We start from the raw sequence: 25,367 nt of genomic DNA, 5'->3' as shown, positions 1-25,367 counted from the left end.
AAGAGGTCAGAATATCCAAATGAAGAGGAGTTTGGAAGAAGCTGATTCCAGCCCTCCTGGATGACTTGAGGGGTTCGAGACTTCATGGAGGAAGGACTGCAGACGTGGTGGGAACGGCAGGGGAGCCAGAACTAGAAGTGGAGCCTGAAGATGGGACTGAATTGCTGCCATCTTGCGATGAAACTTGGGAACGGATGAGGGGCTGCTTCTTATGGATGAGCAAAGAGAGTGGTTTCTTAACACGGAATCTACTCCTGGTGAAGAGGCTGTGAAGATAGTTGAAACGACAGCAAAGGCCTTAGGATGTGACACAAACTTCGTAGATAAAGGAGCTGCGGGGTTGAGAGGATTGACTCCAGTTTTGAAGGAAGTTCTGTGGGTAAAATACTGCCAGGCAGCACTGCTGCTCCAGGGAAATCATTCATGAAAAGAAGAGGCCATCAGTGCAGCGAACTTCATGCTGCCTTTGTTCTCAGAAATGGCCGCAGCCATCCCAGCCTCAGCAGCCTCCATCCTGATCAGTCAGCGGCCGGCAGCACCGGAGGCGAGACCCTGCGCCAGCAGAAGGGCTACAACTGGCTGACGCGCAGGTGATGGTCAGGGTTTTTTAGCATATTTTTAAATTAAGGTCGTACATTGTCTTTTTAGACATAACGCGACTGCACACATAATAGACGACCGTACAGTGTAAACATAACCTTCATAAGCACTGGGAAACCAAAGAATTTTGCGGCTCATGTTACGCAAAACTCGATTTATTGCAGTGGTCTGGAACCTAAGCACAATACCTTCGAGGTATGCCTGGACTTCCAAATGTACACAAACATACTCCTTACATTCCGTCACTGACGACCCGAATTGTCACAGATCGTGTGGTTCTAAACTGCCAAGTTAGACAGCTCTGGAGTGACACATTCCGATGACTTTGAAAAGGTAAGTCACTGCCCAACTGTCACTCTTCAAACACGGTGCCTGGGTAACAGTTTCAAGGATTTCCACCTGGCCCTTAGAGCTATCGTTAAAGAGATTATAAAAACCCAAATACTAGAATAAAAGATTTGTTTTACAATTAGAACATTCCTGCTTCCAACCGTATAACGTACATTGTCGAATTTGCTGCAGATAATCTTCGCGTAACAGGTGTTGCTGTCTCTGCAGGCCACTGTCCACTCGAGAGGCCAGAACAAAGTGTGGTAGACCTGCAAGAGAGAGGCCAAGGTCGGTGTCCATGGAGACCGCCGCTTGACAGGCTCCTCCTTATACAAAGACGACAATTCCTGTACCAGCTCTCAGAAGTTTAAACTTGCATGATCCCAGCTTATGAATCTGACGGGAGCATCTGGGCGAGCTCCTAACTGCCATCTGCAGAGTGTGTGACCTTTGCTTTGCTCTGCCGTCCGTCCCGAAACATCTCCCATTAACTAACTTCGCTTCTCAAGCACCTAGAGGGCTACTCTCCAAGCAGCCAACGCTCCAGGCCCTGTGGGGCTGAGACAGTAAAGAAAGCCTTGGGTCCTGCCCTCCATCGGTTCACACACCTCCTGTGAGGTTCACATTCAAACCAAATCTAGGAGAAGCAGAAGCCACAAGACAGTCCAGCCACCCACGGTATGAGGAACACTGCCCCCGCCACCTGAAGGCCCCCCTCCGCCAGAGCCCAGGGTACCTCGAAGGCTCCCAACCTGCTCAGGCCTCAGGGACGGACCACACAGCGTCCGTCCGTCCCCTCATCCCCTCGGGGCAGCTACACGTCCCGGTGGCCCTCCGCCTAATCACTCCACACAGAAGGCGGTGGATGTGTGTGCGCTGCCAGGATGGAATGTGTTCCCAACTACCCCCTGCAGTGGAGGGACAGAAGTACTGGCTCTCTGTTCTTTAACAGGATGATGTATTTTACAGTTGGAATACTGTCTTTACTGTTTCTATAGCAATGATACACGGTTATTAAAAGAATAACACAGGGCAGAGAATTACAAAGGAAGTGGGGAAAAAAATCCCACTGTCCAGAAATAACCATTTTAAAAGTTAAGGAAGCATCAGTGGTTAATGCATATGTAGTTGAAATGACATTTTATTTAAAACACATCATAGTTCACAGCTACTTGTAACAAAAAACATTAGGTTTAATGTGTATTTAACAGAAGAGAAATAAACTCTTCCTCATAGTTTAATACAAACTTGTCAATCTCTGTGGCTATTAGGAACAGAAGATAAATGCTTCTTCATCTCAAGACAGTATTCCTAAAATACACCCCTAAGGCTAAGAAAAGAAATGGTGCAAACTCCCAGGTTTTAAACAGGATTGCTGAAACTGCAGGCTCCTGGCTTTGATGCGCCCTGAGCCCCTGCACCCACACCTCTTCCCACACCCTCCCGCTCCTTTCCTCGTGTGTGTGAGGTGTGTTTTTCCTCCTAGTACTTGCAAGATTTTACTTTATTTAAGTTTCTGATCCTTCTGGTTCAAAGTGGGTGTGAAGTGTGGACCCAGCTTCATATTTTCCCTGAAGGCTGTCCCCTTAGACTCCAGCACCCTTAAATGAATGCCCTTTCCCACAGATTTAAAATACCACCTTTACCACACGTTAACTCTTCTAAGCACTTGAATCAATCTGGGCTCCAAATTCTGTCCCACTAATCTTTCTGCCCACCTGCGTGCCACTCCGGCGCAAGTCTAATTAGTGTAGTTAGAGGATACATTTCAGTCTCTGACAGGACTGGTCTCCCCCCAGTACTCTCCTCATTCAGAATCACCCCTGGGAATTCCCTGGCGGTGCAGTGCTTAGGACTAGGTACTTTCACTGCTGAGGGCGCAGATTTGATCCTGGTCGGGGAACTGAGATCCCCCACGCCGCGTGGCAAGAGGCCAAAACAAAGAATCTCCCATGATTGTCTTTTTTAAAGTTTTAATCTCTTAATCAAATTATGCTCACTATCTGCGGATTTTCCAAGCTCTGTGATGCACCCAGCCGCCTGGGCCGCCCCGGCGCCCCCTTTAATCAGTCAGCACAGCCACCTGCACGTCCTGCGCGCGCGGTCGGTCGCCCCCGTGCTTCTGCACAACACGCTCTCGCTGCTCTCACGCGACTCTCCGTGCTCGGCTTCACTTACTGACTCGCCCTGTTGAGGAGGATTTAAGCCGTTCTTCCCTGGCCCCTGCACTCTCATCCCCACTCTCCCAATTATACTCAAATGTGCAGCTGGATCACTGGCGGTGTTTCCTCTACTAGGCAGGAGCTGTTCCCAGAGACATGGGCATCCACATGCAAAAGAAGGAAGTCGGACCCTACCTCACACGTGTGCAGAAAATAACTCCGAATGGACCACAGACCCACACGTAAGAGCTGAAAACTGTAAAACTCTTAGAAGAAAAAACATAGGCATCAACCTTCACGACTTTGGATTAGGCACTGATTTATCAAAAGTGACATCAAAAGTCCATGTGGCTGGCAACAGAAAACAAAAAAGACATACTGGACTTCATCAGAATGAAAGATTTTTGTGCTTCAAAGGGCACCGTCAAGAAGGTGAAAAGACCCCACAGAAATGGTGAACGTTTTTACAGGTCATCCCTGTGGTATCTCACTAAGGTCTGGAGGTACGTTTCCCTGACGATTAATGATACTGAGAACTTTTTCATGTGCTTATTGGCCATCTGTGTATGTTCTTTGGAGAAACATCTATCCAGATTCTTTGCCCTTTAAAGAACTGGGTCATTTGGGTTTTTTTATTGTTGGGTTGTAAGAGTTCTTCAGATACCCTGCATACAAGTGCATTATCAGAGAGATGAGAGTGCCCCGGACTTCACGGCATGAATTCTGTGAACCAATTGATCTTTCTTCTTACGCTGTCTTATTGTTTCTACCCTCATCTGCTTTTCACCTAATTTCCTCATTTAAAAGAAACTATATGTGTGTTTATGAGAGGCTTCCTCCTTCCTCTTTATAGTTGGAATATTAAAAAAATACTAACAGATCAAATTTTCAGTCCTGTAAAATGCAGACTAGGTGAGTTGATCTGCAGTGAGCCTTAGGAAAGAAACCTTAAAGTAACCCCACAAACCTGGGAACCCTTCCTACAGAGACATCCCTTTATCTGGGGTACAGCCTCCTGCATCCTTCCTCTCATGTGCCCGCCGAGCTTAATTGCTCATTGATTTCAGAAAGTTTTAGAACTAAGTGTTAAATCCATAATTGTTACCATCACTTTTCCAAGACCAGGTAACAGTTCACCACTGCAAATGGGTGGTTCATTATTACCAGAAGTGAATTATAAACACTGATCAAATAAAGTCCTCTAAAATGGGAATTTCCCATCGAAAACACCACCTAAAATAGCAGCGTCTGTCATCATCCTGGTCCCCCAGCCCGGAAACGTAAAAGCGAGTCTCAGGAAGTCACTCGGCCATTAGGCACGGGAGCCTCAGCGCTGTGCTTCAGAGGATTCCCGCAGCCAGGGGAGGGCCTGTGACTTCAACTCACTGGCTTCAAACATCGAGTGGTCCTAAACCTCTGACCCTTTTCACCTCCCCGCCCCTCCTGCTTACGAGGCAGTTAGGACCAGACGGGCAGGGGTGGAGGGGAGGCGAGAGCACCTTCGGGGCGTCTGAGGAGCCCCCAGCAGGCCGACAGCCCCGGACCTGCCCCTCCTCTGAGCCCGCGGGTGGCGGAGGGTCCCGGACCAGGTCCTGCCTGTGCCTGGCTCCCGTCACGCCAAGCGGGAGGGGGTGGACGGCAGACCCAGCCCGGACCAGCAGACGTCCCTCATAATTTGTAACTGAGACGAACAACAGTGAGTCAGTCAGCTCCTCCAAAGGCCAGAACTACGGGTGAACTCGGAGCAGGGAAGGGCCGCATTCTGCCGCTACGTGCATTTCTGTTCCTCCAGGGACAGCACTGCCTGCACACACGCACAAACCCCCACCAGGGAGAGGAGCTGACGCGCCTCCCAGCTCCTGGCTCCCACCGCTGCCCAAGGCCTCGGACGCTCCCGCGCCCCCGAAGGTCGCACGGCGACCCTCCCGTCAGCTTCCTCAGGCAGACGCCTGCTGCAGCTCGGAGCCCTGATGCGCGCAGCGTGTCCTTCTTTCCCCAGCTGTGGGATTATTACAGTTCGCTACAGACGGGGTTTACGTTATTTAACTTCCAATTTTCCTGAAGTAGGAATACAATTTCCTACAACACAACCATTACGGTAACTCACAAAACTACAAAATAAAAAGTGGCTGAAGACAAACCGTGGATTAAAAGAGAAGGTCTGAACATGCCACAGTCACACCACCTTACCTCCAGATTCTCCTTCCGGTACACTTCCACGGCTTTCTCCTCCGCGTACCCGCAGCAGCCGTACTCCAGGGGCGTGAACACCACGGTGGGGGCGTTGATATAGTCACACTGCAAGACAAACCAGCCACAGTCTTTTATTTTGTGGTGCTTCTTACAGGGAAAATCCATACGACGACATTTGTAAGAGGAAGATCAACAAGCACGGTCCCGTGCAGGTGACCCTCACTGCCACCGTTCCAGGGAACTGAGTCACGGAGCAGACGGGCGCGCCCCAACCCCGGGGCAGGGACCACGTGCTGCCATGGCACCGGGACCTGGGCCGCCGCAGCCGTGCACGTGACCGCGCCCCCGCAGGGATGAGCAGAGAAGCCGCTCAGGCGCGCAGGGCAGGGTGAGCGGCCCAGCCCGCCCGGGGAGACGGCCACGTGCGTGGAGGGCCGCCACACCGCGGGGCCCGGAGACGGGACCCTTCAGGGCCCTTATCAGCCTGGGACAGAGCAAAGGAGGACATCACGGGAAGGCTGCAGACCCTGAGCCCCACACGCCGTCCCCAGCAGCCCTGCATCCCGGGGCGCGAGTGTGAGCACAGGCGCACGCCTGTCTGGAGACTGACCGCACAGAGAGAAAGCGTGTGCGGGGCCGAGAAAGGGGGCGGGCAGAGCCAGAGAGGAAGGTCACCATGCTTCCCGCCCACAGCTCCGCAAGGGCAGCGGTGCCCAGCGCACGACTTCCCCCACCCCGCCAACAGCTCACAGGTGACTAGCTCAGGGGAGACTCCAACCCAAAGGGAGCGACCGGCTGCCCACACTGCAAGAGGAAAAGGGGCAAGGGGCAAGACCCAGCACTGCACGTCCATGCAATTCTTCCCTCTGTAGGATACGAACTAGAGGCGAAGGGAGAGGCCCCCAGTGGTGAAGCCCCTGGGTGGTGGCTGGACAGGAAGAAATGCTCAGCCAGAGGGGTAGCCAACCAGGAACCCCACCCTTTCGGGGCCCAGAGCAGCCTCGAGCCCAGCCCCACCACAGCCTGGTTCTCCCTCCAGATTACTGTGGGATCCTCATGAGAAACCCCGTCGATGTGACGGCCTGAGCGAGGCGCTGCTTTGCGGCCCAAAAGAAAAGCCAATCACACACCACCGGGCGTCCCTGCACCCGGTGGACAACATGGACACCGCGCGCCAGCCTGACCCTCACCTTCGGCCCCGACACGTCGTGTTCCATGACCTGCAAATCACGGACCAGCCAAGCATTTGTTCTTTTCCCAGCACGGCTACAGAAACCCACAGAAGCGCAGATGGCTGCACGCAGCAGCTCCTGACCTCTCCTAGGTCCTCAGCTGCTCATCAGTCTGGCCGTCAACCCTGCATCCCGTGGCCTACAGGGGGCGCCTCATTCTCAGCAGGTGCTTTTCTCCTGCTTCACATCAACTGAGGAAAATCAACAGGAAACTCCCAGCTTCCCCTTTCACCTAAAGCACGTCCCACACCTTGAACTCCGACCTCCACCTGAGCGGGCCCGCGCCTCACCCCACCTGCAGCCTTCCTTCCGCCCTGGTCCTCTGACCTCTCTCTGCACACGCGCTGCCCTGTCTTCTCACGGCGCTGCCCAGTCTTCTCACGTCTCTGCCCATCGCCCCTGGGATCCGCTTCTCAGGACCTCAGGCAACTGCTGTGCTTCCTAGAGCCCGGTGCTCATGCCCTGGGGAGGGCACAGCTCCCCATCTGTTCACACCCCTGCCCCTGCCGAGGCCAGCAGGGCCACGGTCCCAGTCACCTGCACCCACCCACGCCTCCGTGTGCCCACGAGGTCTCCACACACGACCTCGCTGGGCACCTGGTGGTGAAACACAGCACACGGAGTTCCTTATGAAGAAGCCGGGCCCCAAACATCCCACCTGAACCAGCTCGGGCAAAGCATCAGAGAAACCCAGGACGTGAGACACTCTGCAAGAAGAGTAGCCTGGATCCGTCAAAAAACCCATCATGACAGCTTCCCTGGTGGTGCAGCGGTTGAGAGTCCACCTGCCGATGCAGGGGACACGGGTTCATGCCCCGATCTGGGAAGATCCCACATGCCGCGGAGCGGCTGGGCCCGTGAGCCATGGCCGCTGGGCCTGCGCGTCCGGAGCCTGTGCTCCGCAACGGGAGAGGCCACAACAGTGAGAGGCCCACGTACCGCAAAAAAAAAAAAAAAAAAAAAACCATCATGAGAAATAAAGCAAAGAAACAGGTAAATAGACGCAGGGGCTCTAGCGAATTAAAAGAAACCTAAGAGCTTGAAAAGCCAGATGTGCCGGGCGATGCGCACGTGTGCCCGTGGGTGACGCACTCCATCAGCGCGGAGATGCAGCTGTGGTTAGGAGGCGAGCACCCTTGCTCTTAGGGGACGCTTGCTGAAAGCGTTTTCTGGGGGCGAAGCGGCTGCCACTCACTTCCAGAAGCGCAGCACAGTCTTTGTGCTGAGCATCCACGTACGCGGAAGTGCAGGCGGGGGCATTAACACCCGCGCGGTCGGCTGGGAGGTCCACAGGGTGACTGGCACCAGACCTTCTGCAGTCTGACGCCTTTCTGAATGAAACGCTGGGGGACGTAAAAGCTCCTCGCTGCAGCCTCCCAGATTCTTGATGATCTGACACCAGATTGGCTCCCAGACTCCTCCCTCCCAGCTGTGGGACCCCCGCTCTGCCAGCACATGCCAGGCCTCTCTCTGCACTGAGGCTGGGGCAGCACAGCAGGCCCCCTGAGCCCGCCCCCATGCGGCCCGGCCACCTCCCCCGCTGCCCCTCATCTGCCAGCAGCGCACGGGTCCCTGCTCTCCTGACGCGTAGGGCTGGGGGCTCCCGAGACCGCCGTCGGCCCCGGCAGACAGAGCCCGCAGAGCAAGAGGCTCGTCTGTGACCAGAGACTGCAGGAGGTGGGGAGACTGCAGGAGGCGCCAGATGCACCGTCAGCCATGCGTCGGCTGAAACAGAGCCCGGAGGAGCAGGGTGGCTAGACCAGGTCCACAGGCTGGGCAGGCGCAGAGGCCGGCCCCGTCCGCCCCGGGCCGCAGGGCCCTGCCACCCGGTGACAGAGCAGCATCCACCCGGGACCTGTTTCCAGACCCCTCCAGTCAGGAGACAGGACGTCCCTACCTGGGCGCCCCCCGTACGTCACCCAGTACAATGGCTTGCACGTTAAGATACGCATAAGATACCTATTTTAAACCACCAGTAAACGGCACGGAACTGCAAACGGTTTAGGGGGAAGCTTCCCCGGCAAAACAGGCACACGGTGCCAGCTGTACTGATTGCCCTCAAATCATGATTTCGCTTTAGACATTATCTCAGAAACAGCAGTAAGAAACTTACCTTTTCTAAACGGCCCCCAAAAAGCCTTCGAGCCAGCAGCCTGCCCGCCTGCACGGCGACGGGCGTGAGCTCAGGCTTACCCTCCACGACGTCCCCGACGGCGTAGACATAGGGCACGCTGCTCTGCTCCACGTCGTTCACTGGGATTTTGCCAGTCCTGTTATGTTTGGAAAGAAAAAAGATATTACGACGACGCTGCACTGCTGGACACGAACGCCTGTCCAGGGAAAGGCTGATTCAGAGAGACAGACCCCGCTAACCGCTCAGGCAACTGTGTCATCAAGCGTCTGCAGGCTCAGACAACTGGGGCACCTCCGGCTCCTGAAGAAACACCCTTCTGTCTGAAAACCCAGGCCCACTTTCTGGGTGCCAAAGTATCTCTAGATTCCCCCAGAGTCAAACCCATAGCTTTGAAGTTTTTCTCTGTGCCTGATGAAGGACATACAAATTCATTCTAAATCACAGAAAGTAGGTGAACGCATTCCCACAATTGTTTTTAAATAACTGTTTAATGCATGACATATTTAAGGAAAACATGAAGAGTTATCAATTAATTAATGAAAAAAATTGATAATACAGAGCTGGCACAGTACTTATAAAGTAAATTTAAAGCATCGAAACTTTGCATGTTAGTAATTAGATAAGAGTCTCCATGAGCTGATGTGTAGAAACACCGCGCCCCGTGCAGCGCTGGGTCGGGCCCCGTGCAGCGCAGGGACTTGCCCCGTGCAGCGCTGGGTCATGCCCCATGCAGTGCCGGGACTCGCCCCGTGCAGCACTGGGACTCGCCCCGTGCAGCGCAGGGACTTTCCCCGTGCAGCGCTGGGTCATGCCCCGTGCAGCGCTGGGACTTGCCCCATGCAGCGCTGGGACTTGCCCCGTGCAGCGCTGGGACTTGCCCCGTGCAGCGCTGGGTGGTGACGCCCGGGACTCACTTCTCATTGACTTTGACACCAATCTTCTCCAGCCCGATTTTCTTCGTACAGGAGTCACGACCAATTGCTAACAAAACCTACATTTAGAGAGAGAGCAAAAACAAACGATCAATAACGGGAATGACAGAGGGAACCTCACTATGGACCCTTCAGACATTAAAAGGACAGTAACAGAATATTATGAACACCCTACGCCAATAAATTTGACAGTTTAGATGAAATAGATTCCTTGAAGGACAGAATTTACCAAACTTGCACCCATACAAGTCTGAGTAACCCTACGTCATGGGCTGCACTGTGCCCCTTCCCCAAATTCATGTTGCAGCCCTAACCCCCAGAACCTCAGAATGTGACTGTATTTGGAGATGGGGCCTTTGCAGAGGTGATTAAGGTAAAACAAGGCCATTAGGGTGGCCTAAACCCAGTCTGACGTGTGTCCTTATATAAGAAGAAGTTTTTGGGGACACACACAACAAAAACTGAGGGGTGATCACGTGAGGACACACGGAGAAGCCGGCCGTCTACACGCCCAGGAGACAGGCCTCAGAGGAGACCAGTCTACTCACACTTCGATCTCAGGGGTCTGGTCTCCAGAGGCCAGACAAACCCCACCTAGTGGCACTTTGTTATGGCAGCCCTAGCAGACTAAGGAACACTATACTCACTACAGAAACTGAATCCATGATGTATAAACTTCCCATAAATTAACTCCAGACCCACGTGACTTCATTGGTAGAGTCTATGGAACACTTAAGAAATAACACTAAGGACTTCCCTGGTGGCGCAGTGGTTGAGAAGCCGCCTGCCAATGCAGGGGACACGGGTTCGAGCCCTGCTTCAGGAAGATCCCACGTGCCGCAGGGCAACTGAGCCCGTGCACCACAACTACTGAACCTGAGCTCTAGAGTCCACGAGCCACAACTACTGAGCCCACGTGACACAACTACTGAAGCCTGCACGCCTAGAGCCCATGCTCCGCAACAAGAGAAGCCACTGCGATGAGAAGCCCGCACACCGTAATGAAGAGTAGCCCCCGCTCACCACAACTAGAGAAAGCCCACGAGCAGCAACGAAGACCCAATGCAGCCAAAAATAAATAAAATAAATCAATAATTTTTTTAAAAAAAGAAATAACATTAATGATACACAAACTCTCCGGGACACAGAAGAGGGACCACGTCCCAAGTCCTTTGTAGAAGGCCGGCACAATCATCTGACACAGGATCAAACAAGGGCAGGAAAATAAAAGAAAATTAGAAGCCAACACTCCTCAGGAACATAGATGCAAAGTCCTTAACAGATGCCAGCAAGTAAAACAGAGCAACATAAAAACAGTGGGCTTTGTCCCAAAACTACAAATCTGGTTTAACATACAAAAATCAATCAGTGTAATTCACCACATTAACAGAATAAAGGAGAAAACAACGTAGTCATCCCAATAGATGTGGGGACAGCATTTGACAAAACTGAACACCCGTCGAGGATTTTAATAAAATCCTCAGCACACTCAGAATAAAAGAACACTTCCCCAGCCTGATAAAAGGCATCTGCAAAAACCCGAGAGCTCACATCCCAGCTGTGATGAAAGACGGCCTCACTGCTGAGATGCGGGATGCTCACAATTTCCATTCAACACTGTCGTGGATGTCTTAATCAGTGTAACAAGGCAAGAAAAAGAAATAAAAGCACACAGATTGCAAAGAAGAAACAAAACTGGTGTTTTATGCAGAACAAATCCTAAGGAGGTCAATATACAAAAATCATTTGTATTTCTATGTACTACGCACTAACCACTGAAAATTTAAGTTTAAAATACCATTTACAGTAGCTTAAAAATATGAAATACTTAGAGATAAATTTGACAAAATACATGAAAGACCTCTAGAGCAAAATGACAAAAAGCTGCTGAGAGAAACTAAAGAGCTCGCAAGTAAACGGAGAGATGCATGAGGTCCGTGTACTGGAAAAATCAATGTCGTTAAGATGTCGGTTCTCCCAAATTCATCTACATAAGCAATACAATCTCAATCAAAATCCCAGCAGGACTTTTTTTTTTTTTTTTAACAAATTGGAAACATGGATGGACCTAGAGATTTTCATACTAAGTGAAGTAAGTCAAAGACAAGTATCATATGATATCATTTATATGTGGAATCTAAAAAAATGATACAAACGAACTTACTCACAAAACAGAAGCAGACTCACAGACAGAGAAAACAAACTTATGGTTACCAAAGGGGAAAAGGTGGGGAGGGATAAGTTAGGAGTTTGGGATTAACAGATACACACTACTATGTATAAAGTAGATAATCAACAAGGACCTACTGTATAGCACAGGGAACTGTATTCAGTATATTGTATTACCTATAATTGGAAAAACATCTGAAAAAGAACATACACACACACACACACACACACACACACACACACACACATATCTGAATCACTTTGCTGTACACCTGAAACTAACACAACACTGTAAATCAGTTATACTTCAATAAAAAAATTTCATATGGAAAGGCCCTATGCAAAGTTAGAGAGCCTACCCTCCCTGGTCTAATACTTACTATAAAGCTTCAATGACCAAAACCGGTCAGAGAGGACAGAAACAGACCCACAGTTAAACATCACATGATCACAAAGGCACCAAAGCAATTCAGTGGACAAAGAGAAGTCTTTTCACAGATGGCTCTGGGTATCAACATGGAAGAAAAAGAACCTCAATTCCTACCTCACACTGTAAACAAAAATTGGTTCAAGATGAATTATAGGCTTAAACATAAAAGATAAAGCTATAAAGCTTCAGGAAGAAAATGTAGAATACCTTCACAACCTCTGGGTAGAGCACGCAGAGAACTTTAATCATAAAACAAAAATCTGATGAACTGAACTTCAGCAAAAATTTAAAACTACTGCTCATCAGAAGATGCCATAAAAAACTAAATGGACAACTAGATGGGAAGAAATATTCACACACACACATCTGAAAAAAGAATGTACCCACAACACACACAGAACTCCTGCAATTCCAAATAAAATTCAATAACCCAACCAAAAATGCGCCAAAGACTCAAACAGACACTTGACAAGGGAAAATATTTAAATGGCCAGAAAACACATGAGAAGTTGCCAAACATCACTGTAGTCACTAAGAAGATGCAAGTTAAACCTATAACAAGATTCCACTACACACGCACTGGAGCGGCTTGAACAAAAAAGTCGACAACCCCAAATGTTGGTGAGGCTACAGGACAACCACAAGTCATGCATCCTTGGTGGGAATATAGATTGAGACAATCATTTGGAAGCTGTCTGGCAGTTTCCCCAAAAGTCAAACACAGGAAGTCCCCAGTGACCAAGCAACTTCACTGCTAGGTATTTACCCACAAGAAAGGAAAGCGTGTGTCCACAGAAGGCCTCACGCAAGAACCTTCACAGAGTTTTCGTCACAAGAACCCAGCTGCAAACAGCCTGGCATCCCTCCACAGGAAAGTGACCTGTGGTCCATTCAGACAGTTCATACGGTGAAAAGAGCCAGCCACTGATACACGCCACACGGATGGATCCCGAGCCAGGCCCCGAGGAGCACGCACCACACGGCTCCACGTCGTGACATCGAAATAGGAACAGCTGGTCTCTGGTGACAGAACCAGATCAGGGTTGCTGGGGTAAGGTACTGGGAAGGGGTGCAAGACAGCCTTCCGACTCCACAGAAATGCTCTGTTATTCTCAAAGGAGTGTGCATTACAGAAACATGTACACTTGTCAAAGCCCACTGAACTGTATATATCACTACATGTAAATGATACATCATTACAAAAATAAACAATTCACAATTTTAGATATTTTGTACAACTTTATACCAATACATTTGATAACTTAGATGAAACAGACTAATTCTGAGAAAATATAACAAATCAAAAGTTGATATAGAAAAAAGTAGAAAGCTTTAAAAGGTCCATTGACTGTTAAAGAAAATTGAATATATCTTCACTGAACATTCTAGGCCCTGGTGGTTGCATCAGTGAATTCTATCAAACATACAAAGAACTAATTCTAATATTACTAAATGCTTCCAGAGAACAGAAAAAGAAGAAACATATTCCAAACTTCTTTCATGAGCTAGAATAACTTTGATACCAAAATCTGAAAAGTTCAGTACATGAAAGGAAAATTATAAGCCAATACAATTCTTGAATATAGATGCAAAAATTCTAAATAACCAAATCCAACAATATATAAAAAGGACCATTACCAAGTTGGGTTTATCAGGAATACAAAGTTGACTGAACATTAGAAAACCAATGTAATTCAACACACTAACAGATTAAAGAAAAAAAAATCATTAACAGCTACAAAAGAAACAACCTTACCGCTAAATATCCACTCCTGACTTTTAAAACAAACAAACAAACAAAACCCAAATAACAAATGAAACCACTGAGCAAACGAGAAATAGAAAATGATTTCTTTAGCGTGATTAAGAATATCTACCCAAACCCTATGGAACACCTTACTCTATAACCATGAAACAGTGAAAGCCTTCCTTCCGACCCTGAGAACAGACAGGAGCACCTGGCTCTGCATTTCTTGTTAACACTGCACTGGAGGCCATGGCTGGTGCCCTTGTGCAAGAAAAAGGAGGAAAGGGAAACAGTCGAAAGGAGGAAGCAAAACCCTTGATATGAACATGTACAAAGAAGATCCCACATAATCTGAGGATACATGACCAAATATGACTTTAGCAAGCTTCCTGAATACTAACTCAAATCACACAAATCAGCAGCATTTCTATATATCAGCAACAAACAGTGAAAGACAATGACATTTTTTTCATAAAACATCATTTGTAACTATACACAAATATGTAAGTACCTAGCAATAAATCTAACAGAAGACCTTCTTGATGTCTACAGAGAAATGTACTAATTTGCTGGGAACTATGACAGATGGCTTAAGTCAAAGGACAGATATACCATGTTCATGGACTGGGAGAATGGACACTGCAAAGAAGTCCAGTGTTTCCCACTGGTTACGCATCCACCGCAATCCTAATCGAAATCTGAACAGAGGCTGATTTTTACTTTTGTTTTTGTTTTACATATTTTTGGCTTTGGTGAGCCTCTCCACGTTATGTATTTTTAATTGAAAAGAATCATGTTATAAGAGTGTGTGAAACATAAGCGTACAGTTTATGTTAAAGGTATAAACTACAGTTTACAAAAGAAATGGTCTCTAAACATCATCAGTTTAAATTAGAATCGTTGCCACCCAAAAGTCCAGGGACTAGTCACACTGTCTGGAGATTTTACATTGTTCGTTTTTGAAAATATCTTTATTGTTGTTTGGATTATAAAGTATATTCAATGTTTATTGCAAAAATATTCAAATGCAGAAATGTGTAAGACATCTAATTCCCCAGAAGTAAGCACCAAAAGCAGGTATACCTGCTGCCAGACTTTGTTCTCTGCATAGTCACACACACACGTATATTACCATCGTACGCTTCCTGTACCACTGAAAACTATCAAATGTCAGCAGCACGACCACCTTCCGTATGTATCAGACTCTCACGAAGAATCAAGAAGAGTTGATGCTGGCATAATTTTCCCCTAAGTTTCATCTGCACTAACTTATGAGCGTGTTCATCCACCCACTGCTCACATGACAGAAGCTCACCGTGTTGTAAAGGCCCTCAATCATCTCTGTCCCTTCCGTAGATTTAGCCACGACCTTCAGCTTCCCGGGTGACCCCTTCTCCAACTGCTGAACCTGGTGAGGAGGAACAGTGCAAGGATTATCTCTACAGGTGACAGAAAATAGGTGGACCACAGGGTGCGTGTGTGTTTAGGTGTCTGGACAGAGAAAAGAGGGCCGTCCCAAGGGACAACGTGGAGGGAGAGATAAGTTGCTGGGTTAGTTGGAGACAACAGAAGGGGAGCCACGGAGGGATGCTTTCCAGGCACTGGCTTAACAAATGGCGTGTTCCAGGGGACCACTTCCCGAGCACTGAGACAGGCCGGAAACACAGCAGGGAGTACATTCGGTGGGGAAATCAAGAGCTTTATTTCGTCTTGTTAAATTTAAAATGCTTGAGAGGAATTCAAGTGGAGACGCCCAGCAGGCGGCTGCATAAATGGGTGCGGAGCTGGGGAGGATGCCTGAACAGAGGCCTCAGCACTGAGACGGGACGTGCGGCCGGGGAGGGACGGTGAGGGGGAAGGGGAGGAGGGGGAGGGGGCGGCCGGGCGCCGAGACCGGGGTGGGAGCACCATCTTCAGGGTCCCTGGCGAGCAGAGCTAACGAGGGCAACAGGAAAGCGCGGGAGCGGGGAGGGCGAGGCGACAGCGAAGGCTGGCAGGTGCTGGGAACTCACCTCCACGGGCACGAACTTGCGCAGGAATCGGACGCCGAGCTGCTGCATGGAGGAAGCCACCTTCTCGGCCATCTCCTGGTCGAAGCCCCGCAGGAGCTGCGAGCGCACCATGACCGTGACCTCCAGGCCCAGGCCGGCCAGGAAGCCCGCGCACTCCAGCGCCACGGAGGATGCGCCCACCACCAGGGTCGCGCCCGGGCAGTAGGGCAGAGAGAAGAGGTCATCGCTGCGAAGAGAGAAGGGGTTTCCGGGCGGGATGGTACCATGCGGGGCCGGAACGAACAGGCGCTGAAGGGGACAGACAGCCTGTGGAATGCGCGTCCACTGTGGAGGGGGATGTCCAGCCCAGTGTCTCAAAATCAAACTAGTGGGTCACAGGCCAAGATTTTGTAAATAATAAAATGGAATAGAGGATATCAGACCACATTCTATGTAATACGAAGAAACACGGCTTTGTCTGGAGTGTGTGTTGTGTGTTCACCAGAGCAACCACACAGTGGAAAACGTATTTGTTAAAGTGCACCTGCTCAAAAAAGTTTGAAGTTCATTGTCCAGCTTTGTATGTCAAGGTCGTACGTCCTGCTACAACCGTCCGGTGAGAATGCCTATTACATGCCAGTATCAGGACAGCTGTGCTTCTCCTGGTCACCTGCTCCATTACTGCTATACAGACACGCAACCCTAAAGCAGTGAAGCATCACTGCGTCCCTGTGAGCTCTGGAGATTGTAGAGCCAGGTCCCAGACCCGTTCCCAGAGCACCCACCAGGAGACCTGCAGCACACCTGTGTGCGCCTGTGACCTTAGCATTTACCGAGCCTACGCTCTCTGCTCCATTATGTTAACTGCCTAGCTTTGCATTGTATGTACTTTGATGTGTCATTAGTTCAAATCTTTTGTGAAATAAGACAGGGAGTAAATACACTGGAGACACAGAACATACTCTTTACAGCTTACGGTCAGATGGCCTAGTTAACCTTACCTAGTGATACAGCATTCTTTATCTCCTTGGATTCCCAAATAGCGCGGCCTTTCCCCTGTCGCTATGACAAATTTTGCTGCAGTATAATACGTTTCCTGTCCTTTTCCATCGGTTGCCTTGAAAAGAGCAAAGCAAACTTCACTTTTCATCAAATACCAGAGAATATCAGACACCCGGGACGCAGTAGTTACTACGGAGCTTCCTGTCAGCGGGAACACACATGCAAAGATGGCAACGCACTGTGATAACCTCCTGCACAGAAAACAGGCGTGTTCACAGCCTGGGCACTACGGCCGCGGTGCGGGGCAGTGGGGGACTGGAAGGCCAGGCAGGGCGGCCGCGCGGGTGACTGGAGAGAGGACAGAGTGTGGCCAAGTGCGCAGGCCGCAGAGCAGCTGGCATCTGGGGAGCAGCCAGTGCCGGGAAGGAACAAGGAAAGAGGGCGCCCACTCTGAAGACCTTGTGCGCCGTCCGGAAATCCAGGCTCTGCGGAATCCACAAAGCTGTTCATTGTTTGTTTATTTTCAATTACACAAGCAAATCGTAAATCCATTTTCATTAGAAAACGAAAAAAACAGCGGGATGGAGGGAGGGCAGCCTGGAGGAGGGTCCTGAACAGAACAGCCAGGCTGCGGCGGGGAGAAGGCAGGCAGGTGACGGCCTGAGAAACAAGCCCCCCGACTGGAGCTCCCGCCCCAGCCTCCTGTGGCCATGTGAGGTTCTCAGCTCCCAACACACCACTGACACCTTTCTAGAGACAACAGGTGACCACAAAGGGACCTCAAGTCCTGCCCAGGCCATCGAGTACTGTGCCACCAAAGCAGAGGGCAGAGGGGGAGCAGGTGTTGAGGGTGGTACCGGACCGGCTCTCATTCTCCAGTTAAGTGTCTGTGATCATCGACAGTCTCATTCCCCTTAAGTACCGATCTTACAACACACAAGTATTACAAATATAAATGTATAAAGTACGCTAATTCTGATGCCGCTTTTGCTAGTGCTTTCATGGATGATATGTACCGGGTTCTAGTTAGGGTTTCATTTTAAAAAGGAATTGCACTCCTAAAATTCTGATCTGTTTAGAATTTTGAACTCTGAACTGTTTAAACATTTTCTCTTTCAAGATGGCAATGAAACCAAAAGGCAAATAAGTTAAAACTGAGAATTCTTTAAAAGGCAATGTCTCCACTTTAGTCAGACGTGGAATCAACGAACACTGGGGAAAGCACACGCGTGCACGGCTGTGCACACGCACACCAGCTGCAGCCCTCAACGTGCAACACGGGGTCTGGGTTCACGGCAGGCATGGCAGAAGCAAGGAAAGCAACGAACGGGACAAAACGCCCCAACAGACCTTGATTTTATGGTGTTCAACAAATTCCCCGTAGGAGTTGACGTAGGCCACCGCCTTCTCCCTCAGAGCCCGCCGGTAGCTCCAGTTCAGAGAGCCGACGTGCTTCTGAATGGCTTCGGTCATGGTCTCCCAGTTGTGCTTCACTGAGGAGAAATCACCGGGGGTGTGAAGGGGCTGCACTGTCACGGCTAAGTCACACGTACACATGAGCCATCCTATCTATTGCTTCAAGAGTCAAGAAGTGAACAGAAGATAACCAGCAACTGAAACCTTTTTGACGCCAGTCACGGCTTATACTTCTTCCTCTTCTAAAATACAAAAGACGCGAAAAGCAGAGCTGTGAAGACAAGGAAAGCCCACGGAGGAGGGCAGGGGGCAGCCATCTCGCACCCAGGCCCCAGGGTCTCGAGGCACCGGGAGCGCCCCCAGGACAGGTGCGGGACACCTCCCTGGCCACTCCCCCCGGGTCCCCGGCGGGGCTGTGACAGTGAATGCCCCGCGTCTAGATGACCGAGTTCACCCACTTCCCGTCGAAGCCAGGGTGGGGCTGACGGAATCAAGACTCCTGCTCACCCTGGACCTTCTAGGTGGGGTTTCTTTCCTGGATCCATCCCATCTGCCGATGCCGGTCCCCAAGGAGACAGCAGCCCAGGGCTCCCGTCAAGCTGCGGGAGGTCCCCAAAGGCAAACCCACCCATCGGGGGTTCACCCTCTGGTCACATCTGGACCTGGACCCCTCCAGCGCTCTCGAGGGCCCCGCCCACTGGAGAGCACAGGGAAGGGGCAGAGGTCACAGTGTGCGGAGGCTCGGGCGGCGGCAGGGATTATGGCCCAGACGTCATGTCACCCTTCCTAGGACCTCAGTGGACAAGTCTCCTAAGGTCTTGCAGTCCCGATGGCCCTTCTGGTTACTATGTTCCCAGACCGCACGCCCGTGGTCCCGGGGGTTTCGGCCAGCAATGGTGGCCACGCCCACACAGCTCGCGTGCTGTGCGGCGAGCTGCTTCCCGCCCCGCGCCCTACCTCAAGGGCCGCCTCCGCCACCTCCACGGCTCAAGGCTCCTGAGTGCCCCTCAGGTTGATGCTGGAAACCTCAGCGCCAATTACGGGCACTAAGTCGCTCCCCTCCCCCCTCCCCTCTCCCTCCCCCAGCAGACTGTGCTGCTCCAGGGCAGGAGTGACAGTTTCCTCATCTCTGCATCCTCAGAGCCTCACCAATAGGTGCTTTGCAGATGTTTTTTTTTTTTGGCCACACCGCACGGCATGCGGGATCTAGTTCCCCAACCAGGGATCGAACCCGCATCCCCTGCAGTGGAAGTGCAGCGTCCTAACCACTGGACCACCAGGGAAGTCCCACCAATAGATTTTTATTGGTGAATTTGTTTTCCATTTTTCATTAACCAAAGACATACATAAACACTAATAAAAAAGCAAATGTCCTCACAGTAATGGATAAAATCCACACAATGCCCCTTGCTATTCTGTTTTCTTTATACTTGAAAGAAATCTGAAAATAGTGATTATTCCCTCTCACACTCTGCTAAGGGTTTGGAATGGCCGAGGCTGCAACAGCTCCCTCCCTAAGCACTAAGGCCCACGAAAGCAGGTTTCAACTGACCACCTCTGAGTTCTCTGGGCCTGGCTGGCACACGGTGGGCTCGTCACAAGTGTTTATTAAACTAATTTAACACTGAACTACAGGGACTTCCCTGGCGGTCCAGTGGTTAGGACTCCACGCTTTCACTGCCAAGCGCCCACGTTCGATCCCTGGTCGGGGACCTAAGATCCCATAAGCTGCACAGCGCAGCCAGCAACGTAAACAGCACGGACTCCTAAGGAACTCGCTCTTCCTTCTTTTCTCCCAACCGCTCTCTTTACACTCCATCACCCACCTTGCTGAGCGCACTCCCACCATAAGACTGAACTACAGCAACGTAAACAGCACGGACTCCTAAGGAGCTCGTTCCTTCTCCTTTCCTCCCAACCGCTCTCTTTACGCGCCATCACCCACCTTGCTGAGCGCACTCCCAGCCAAACCTCCTCGAGTCAGTCAGCGCCTGGCCCAAAAGGGCGGCTTCATGCATCAACTTCTTCGGGATGCAGCCGACGTTCACACAAGTACCACCGAGACCTGAGAGAGAAAGTCACAGCTGTAACGTTGTGTGTGTGTGCGTGCGTGCAGAGTGGGTGTTATTAAAACGTGGAAATGACAAACTCGACGGTCATGGGGTCACCATCACGCCCCACAACAACACGAAAGGATTCACCAAACTTGTTGACCGAGGGTCCATGAAGGAGGCCCAGGGATGTGCAAAACATGGACGTGCACGTGAACCTGGGGACAGAGTCCAAAACTTCCACTTGAGTCTGACCCACAAAGTGGTCAGAACCGCGTCGGGTTAATTAGGCCCACACTGCACTGAGGCCAACACTGCAGCCTCCAGCCTTTGCTTCTGCGAACCTGAGTCCTCCTCGGAGCCAGCACAGGTCCACTGCCAGCTGCCAGGTAACATCTACTCTGGATCCTTCAACAACACGGGGCTAGAAACAGAAGAGCCCTCTGAGAGCACATCTCTCCTGGTGTCCAGGTTAAGCGGACTCTTTCTGGACAGGAGAGGGGACGGGGGCAGAGGAAGGAAGAAGAAAGACAAGCGTCCCAACCATACGAGCAAAGTTGAGGTGAACTACCTTTAATATATGAAATTCTAGGCTAAATTTTTTTGAGTAAACTTGAACTTTAAAAACCAACTTTCCCGGGGCTTCCCTGGTGGTGCAGTGGTTAAGAATCCGCCTGCCAATGCAGGAGACACGGCTTCGAGCCCTGGTCCGGGCAGATCCCACATGCCCCGGAGCAACGCAGCCCGTGCATCACAACTACTGAGCCTGCGCTCCAGAGCCCACGAGCCACAACTACTGAGCCCACGCGCCACAACTACTGAAGCCCGGGCGCCTAGAGCCCATGCTCCGCAACAAGAGAAGCCACCGCAACGAGAAGCCCGCGCACCACAACGAAGAGTAGCCCCCGCTCGCCGCAACTAGAGAAAGCCCGCGTGCAGCAACAAAGACCCAACGCAGCCAAAAATAAAATCGATAAAATCAATAAAACAAATGAATTTATTTACAAAAACAAAAACAAAAACCAACTTTCCCACTTTGTCAGGGTTCTGGCAGGAAACAGGTGACACTCCAGCTGGGGAACTGAGGAGAGGGCAGAAATCATTACAGGGTGTGGCAGGAAGAGCAGTGGGTGCAAGGGGGGCCGCCACCAGCCCTGTGAAGGGGTAAGCGACGGGGCCAGTGCCACCACCCAAAGCTGGACCACGGGGGAGAACCAGCCTGCAGTGCCCAGCGGGCCTGGAGACCCCGCCGTATGCTTCCTCCTCTGCTCTTCCCGTTACCCCGATGGCCACGCCCCAGCAGAAGCCAGAGGGCATGCGGCCAATCCACCAGTTTGTGGGGAGCGCAGGGTACAGACAACGGGGATGGACCAAAGCACAGACAGAAAACACCCAGCACAAAAGCTATGCCTTCTGTGCTACAGTGAAAAGAGCGTGGACAGGCAAGCACTCTTGTCTACAGCAAAGTCCCAGGCTGGGAGCTTGCTGTGCATTGCATTAAACGGACCTGGGATGACCACACACACTAAGTCAACTAACCATCCTGCAGCCACTGGGGTCCATGATAAAATCAATGCAGAAACACAGAAAAGCATCATGGCCAACGCAGGCGAGCACCACGGGGTGCACACACCACTGCGTGACCACAACTGTGTGAAAACACCCACGCGTGTGTACAAACATTATTCTGGCAGAAGCTTTGGAACACTGGGGTCATGGAATTTTCCCCTTTCGCACAGTCTTCCTTCATTATTTTCCTATTATTCTTCCAGTGTCTCCTCTTGTTAACAATGTGATTGGAGATTTAGTTTCCTCACCCCTGAAACAGGTGGGTTATACTCGAGACTGTTGTGAGGACTGAGGGAGACTGAGCCTACAGAGAACCACCACCGCACGATGGTGGGAAGAGCAGCTCACCCCACGATGTGCCCTGGGGCGACGGGACCACGAGGTCCAGCACCATGACTCTCCTCCCCAAAGCGGCAGCTTCCTACGAAAAAAGCCACAGATAGAGACCTTGTCATTTTCCTGACACTCCCCCGATTTCTCGCTCCCCTAAACGATGACGGTGTTTGTGATGAAACCCAGTTTTTCCCCTTCATTAAACCAGCTATTACAACAACAGAGTACACTGGAACATCATAAATGGCTTTTTTTTAAGTAGCATAAGAAATGCTCATGGCAATCACCAGGAAAATCATCTTCAGGTGTCATTTTCTTCATACCTGAGCACACGAAAGGCCGCCAGAGCCACCACCAATGACAATGAGGTCGTAATCATATGCTGGATCTTCCTGAAGGAGCTTCTGTAATAAACCACTCTGATGTGCCTGAGGGTTAACCAAAGGAGAGAACACAGTGTGACTTGTTTTCAAACTATTTCTTTGTACCCTATGCTTAATCGGCATAAATTTCTTTTATAAAAATCTTGGAAACAGTTGACCTACAATCTTTGTAAGTCGGAACTGTCAGTTTACCTGGATGGCATTCAGCTGGGTCCAACTAGTTAGAATGGATGCCAAAGCACATCTGTTTTGTTGGTTATCACCCGATAGTGAGGCATGTGTCCAATGATGGGGAGGTCATGGCCTTACATCCATGTCAGACAAGGTCATTTTGTAAGCAGCTCTTCTGCCCTTTTCCGTTTGCTCGCCTCTGCTTTCCTCAGACCTTAGTTGTAAAACTGAGATCATAGGTAACATTTAAACTAGCCCCTGATTTCTGCTCTGCTGAATGCACGCAGTACCTCGCCTGACCTGTCGACTCCTTTCCTGGATTAAAAGGAGTAAGAATGAAGGATTAAGTAGGTAAGGAATGACTGACTCTCTATGCCCATCGTCCCCCTTAGCAAACCTGCAGGTGGACCACGTGGGCAAGACGGCACCCAAGGGAAGCTTAGGAGAAGCCGGCAGGTCTGCACACGATGGAGAGATGACGAAGAATCCGACCTCCTGTCTCAATGATTAACTGAGATTATTTCCCCTTTTTCCCTTTAAAAACATTCATGGCCAAGCAGAATCTTCCAAGTTGGTTTTGGGACGTGGGTCCGCCTTCTCCCCAGACGGCTGGCTTTTCTGATTAAAGCAACTTTCCTTTCTACTAACACTTGCTTCTCGGTGTTGGCTTTCGAGTGGCGAGCAGGTAGAGCTGAGTTACAGAATAACTAAGTGCAGTTAAATAGCCAAGCACCGTTGTTCAAGGCCCTCTATGTTTTGTCCACCTGTGCTAGTCTTCACCTTGAGAACAATTCTCATGCATCGGCAGCAGGACATGCACTTTGAAGCTTTTCCTGGTTTCTCGTAAACTGACCTAAATCTCGCAACTTCCTATACAACACAAACAACTTGCTTTTCCTGGTCGGGAGGCTGACCCTGCAGCACATTCTCTTGTCCACTTGGCCCTCCTGGTGGTCAGAAGAAGCTTAGATGAGGTCAGAGGCTCCACATGTGACTAAACAATAGTTCTGTCTGCGCGAAGTCGGCTGCTCAGTCCCAACGCACTGGCTTTCGAACGGGCTCGTCCTGGGAGCGCAGTGGAAGTGCCGCACGACCACAGACCCAGCAGATGCCTCGTGCACGGTCCCAAAGCCGGGTGGCCTCCTGCTTCCTAGGGGCCCGTAGGGAAATCCACCTCCTCAACAGCGGCTGTCCAAGGGAGAGTCTTGCAGTCTCGAAGTAGAACTGACATCTCTACAGCCCCAGACCATGTTCTGACAGCATCTTCCCAGCTAGGACTGGCAAGATCAGCAACTCCAAAGGTGTTTAGAGGCTGTAAACTATGGTACTTACCACCACGTGAGTTGGGTTATAGCTTCTAGGACACATAGAGCAGGCTGTTACTAGATAACAATGCCAACCCCAGGTAACATACAACGTAGACAATCTTTTCTCCCGACAAAAATATAATTCTTAATTGAAATCTAAATATAAGTATTTCATCAATCACTGATTATTACCATTTGCATACATACATAAAGGCTACAAGAGCAGAATTTTAATAAAGGCAAACGACTAGTTAAAATACAGACCTCATTTAATAAATAACAATTTTGATCTGTCTCTGCTTAACCGAATGACTCCTGTTCACTTCTGCATTCTAGGAATCAAACAAGCAAAGCTTTGCGAAGCTCGCAGGGTCAGCAGCCTTGGTAGGCGTTCTATGCGCCCTGGACCAGAAGGTTAGCGTTGAGCTCATATCACTAAACCTTGAGGAGGGAAGAGGCCTCGTTTCTGTCCCATCAGGAGGAAGAGAGCAGCGCCGCTGACCTGTCTGTCCTGCAACCTCACTCAAAACCTCCTCCTTCTCAGCTTCTGAAGTTTGAATTCGTAGAAAAGCTAATTTCCATTAAAGCAGTCAAGATTATCCGATAACCATCCTACAGGCTTTTGATTTTACAAGCTCCAAAAGACACAAATGAATCGACTTCTAAAAACCATCTCCTCCCCCTTTTAAATATTTTTTTTACGACAAAATTTGAACAAACAGCATTCCAGAACACATGATACTATCATTACCTGGAAAGTTCGGTCACATCCGCCCACGTGCACTTTATTCACAAAGATATTGGGCACGGTCCTCTGATTAGTGATCTCCGACAGCACCTCTTGAACACTGGCCCCATCATCTAAGGAATAAAAGATTAAATATGTAAAGCACTGCAAAGGTTCTAAGCCTCTGTGAGCTGAGCTGCAGTGTGAGGACACTCAGACACCCACGTTTGCACGCCCACAGAGGTCAGCACGCCATACAACTTCATAAATGATGACTCGACAGGGGAAAACACTCAGGTGTCCAGAAGGAGCCTTAAAGAATCAAGACCAGTCTACTGACTCCTTTTAAAATAAACACTTCTAGATCAGAATTTGATTTATGATCCCGTGAGTAGGCAGAGACGATAAGAATCCTCTCTAAAGAGCAAACGTAAAGCACAATCCGCCTTAACAGTGGTAACTCAGAACACATCTCCTGCAATTGCATT

At 50.1% G+C, this 25,367-nt stretch overlaps 1 protein-coding gene across 1 annotated transcript in view; it reads right to left on the bottom strand.

Moving 5' to 3' along the window:
* Positions 1-25,367, bottom strand: part of TXNRD3 (thioredoxin reductase 3) — a 47,064-nt gene that overhangs the window by 2,326 nt on the left and 19,371 nt on the right. Inside the window, exons 4-15 of the mRNA XM_060023800.1 lie at positions 24,904-25,013; positions 22,615-22,719; positions 22,307-22,379; positions 20,284-20,403; positions 18,273-18,415; positions 16,922-17,037; positions 15,942-16,167; positions 15,245-15,337; positions 9,566-9,642; positions 8,631-8,787; positions 5,283-5,390; positions 1,104-1,199 (exon numbers count right to left, since the gene is read on the bottom strand). Of these exons, the coding sequence (XP_059879783.1) occupies positions 1,104-1,199; positions 5,283-5,390; positions 8,631-8,787; positions 9,566-9,642; positions 15,245-15,337; positions 15,942-16,167; positions 16,922-17,037; positions 18,273-18,415; positions 20,284-20,403; positions 22,307-22,379; positions 22,615-22,719; positions 24,904-25,013 (1,424 nt within the window). The remainder of the gene's footprint in view (positions 1-1,103; positions 1,200-5,282; positions 5,391-8,630; positions 8,788-9,565; positions 9,643-15,244; positions 15,338-15,941; positions 16,168-16,921; positions 17,038-18,272; positions 18,416-20,283; positions 20,404-22,306; positions 22,380-22,614; positions 22,720-24,903; positions 25,014-25,367) is intronic.

This window comes from Delphinus delphis, chromosome 10 (assembly GCF_949987515.2).
Source record: "Delphinus delphis chromosome 10, mDelDel1.2, whole genome shotgun sequence".
NCBI lineage: Eukaryota > Metazoa > Chordata > Mammalia > Artiodactyla > Delphinidae > Delphinus > Delphinus delphis.
This window is presented reverse-complemented; position numbering and strand designations above follow the sequence as displayed.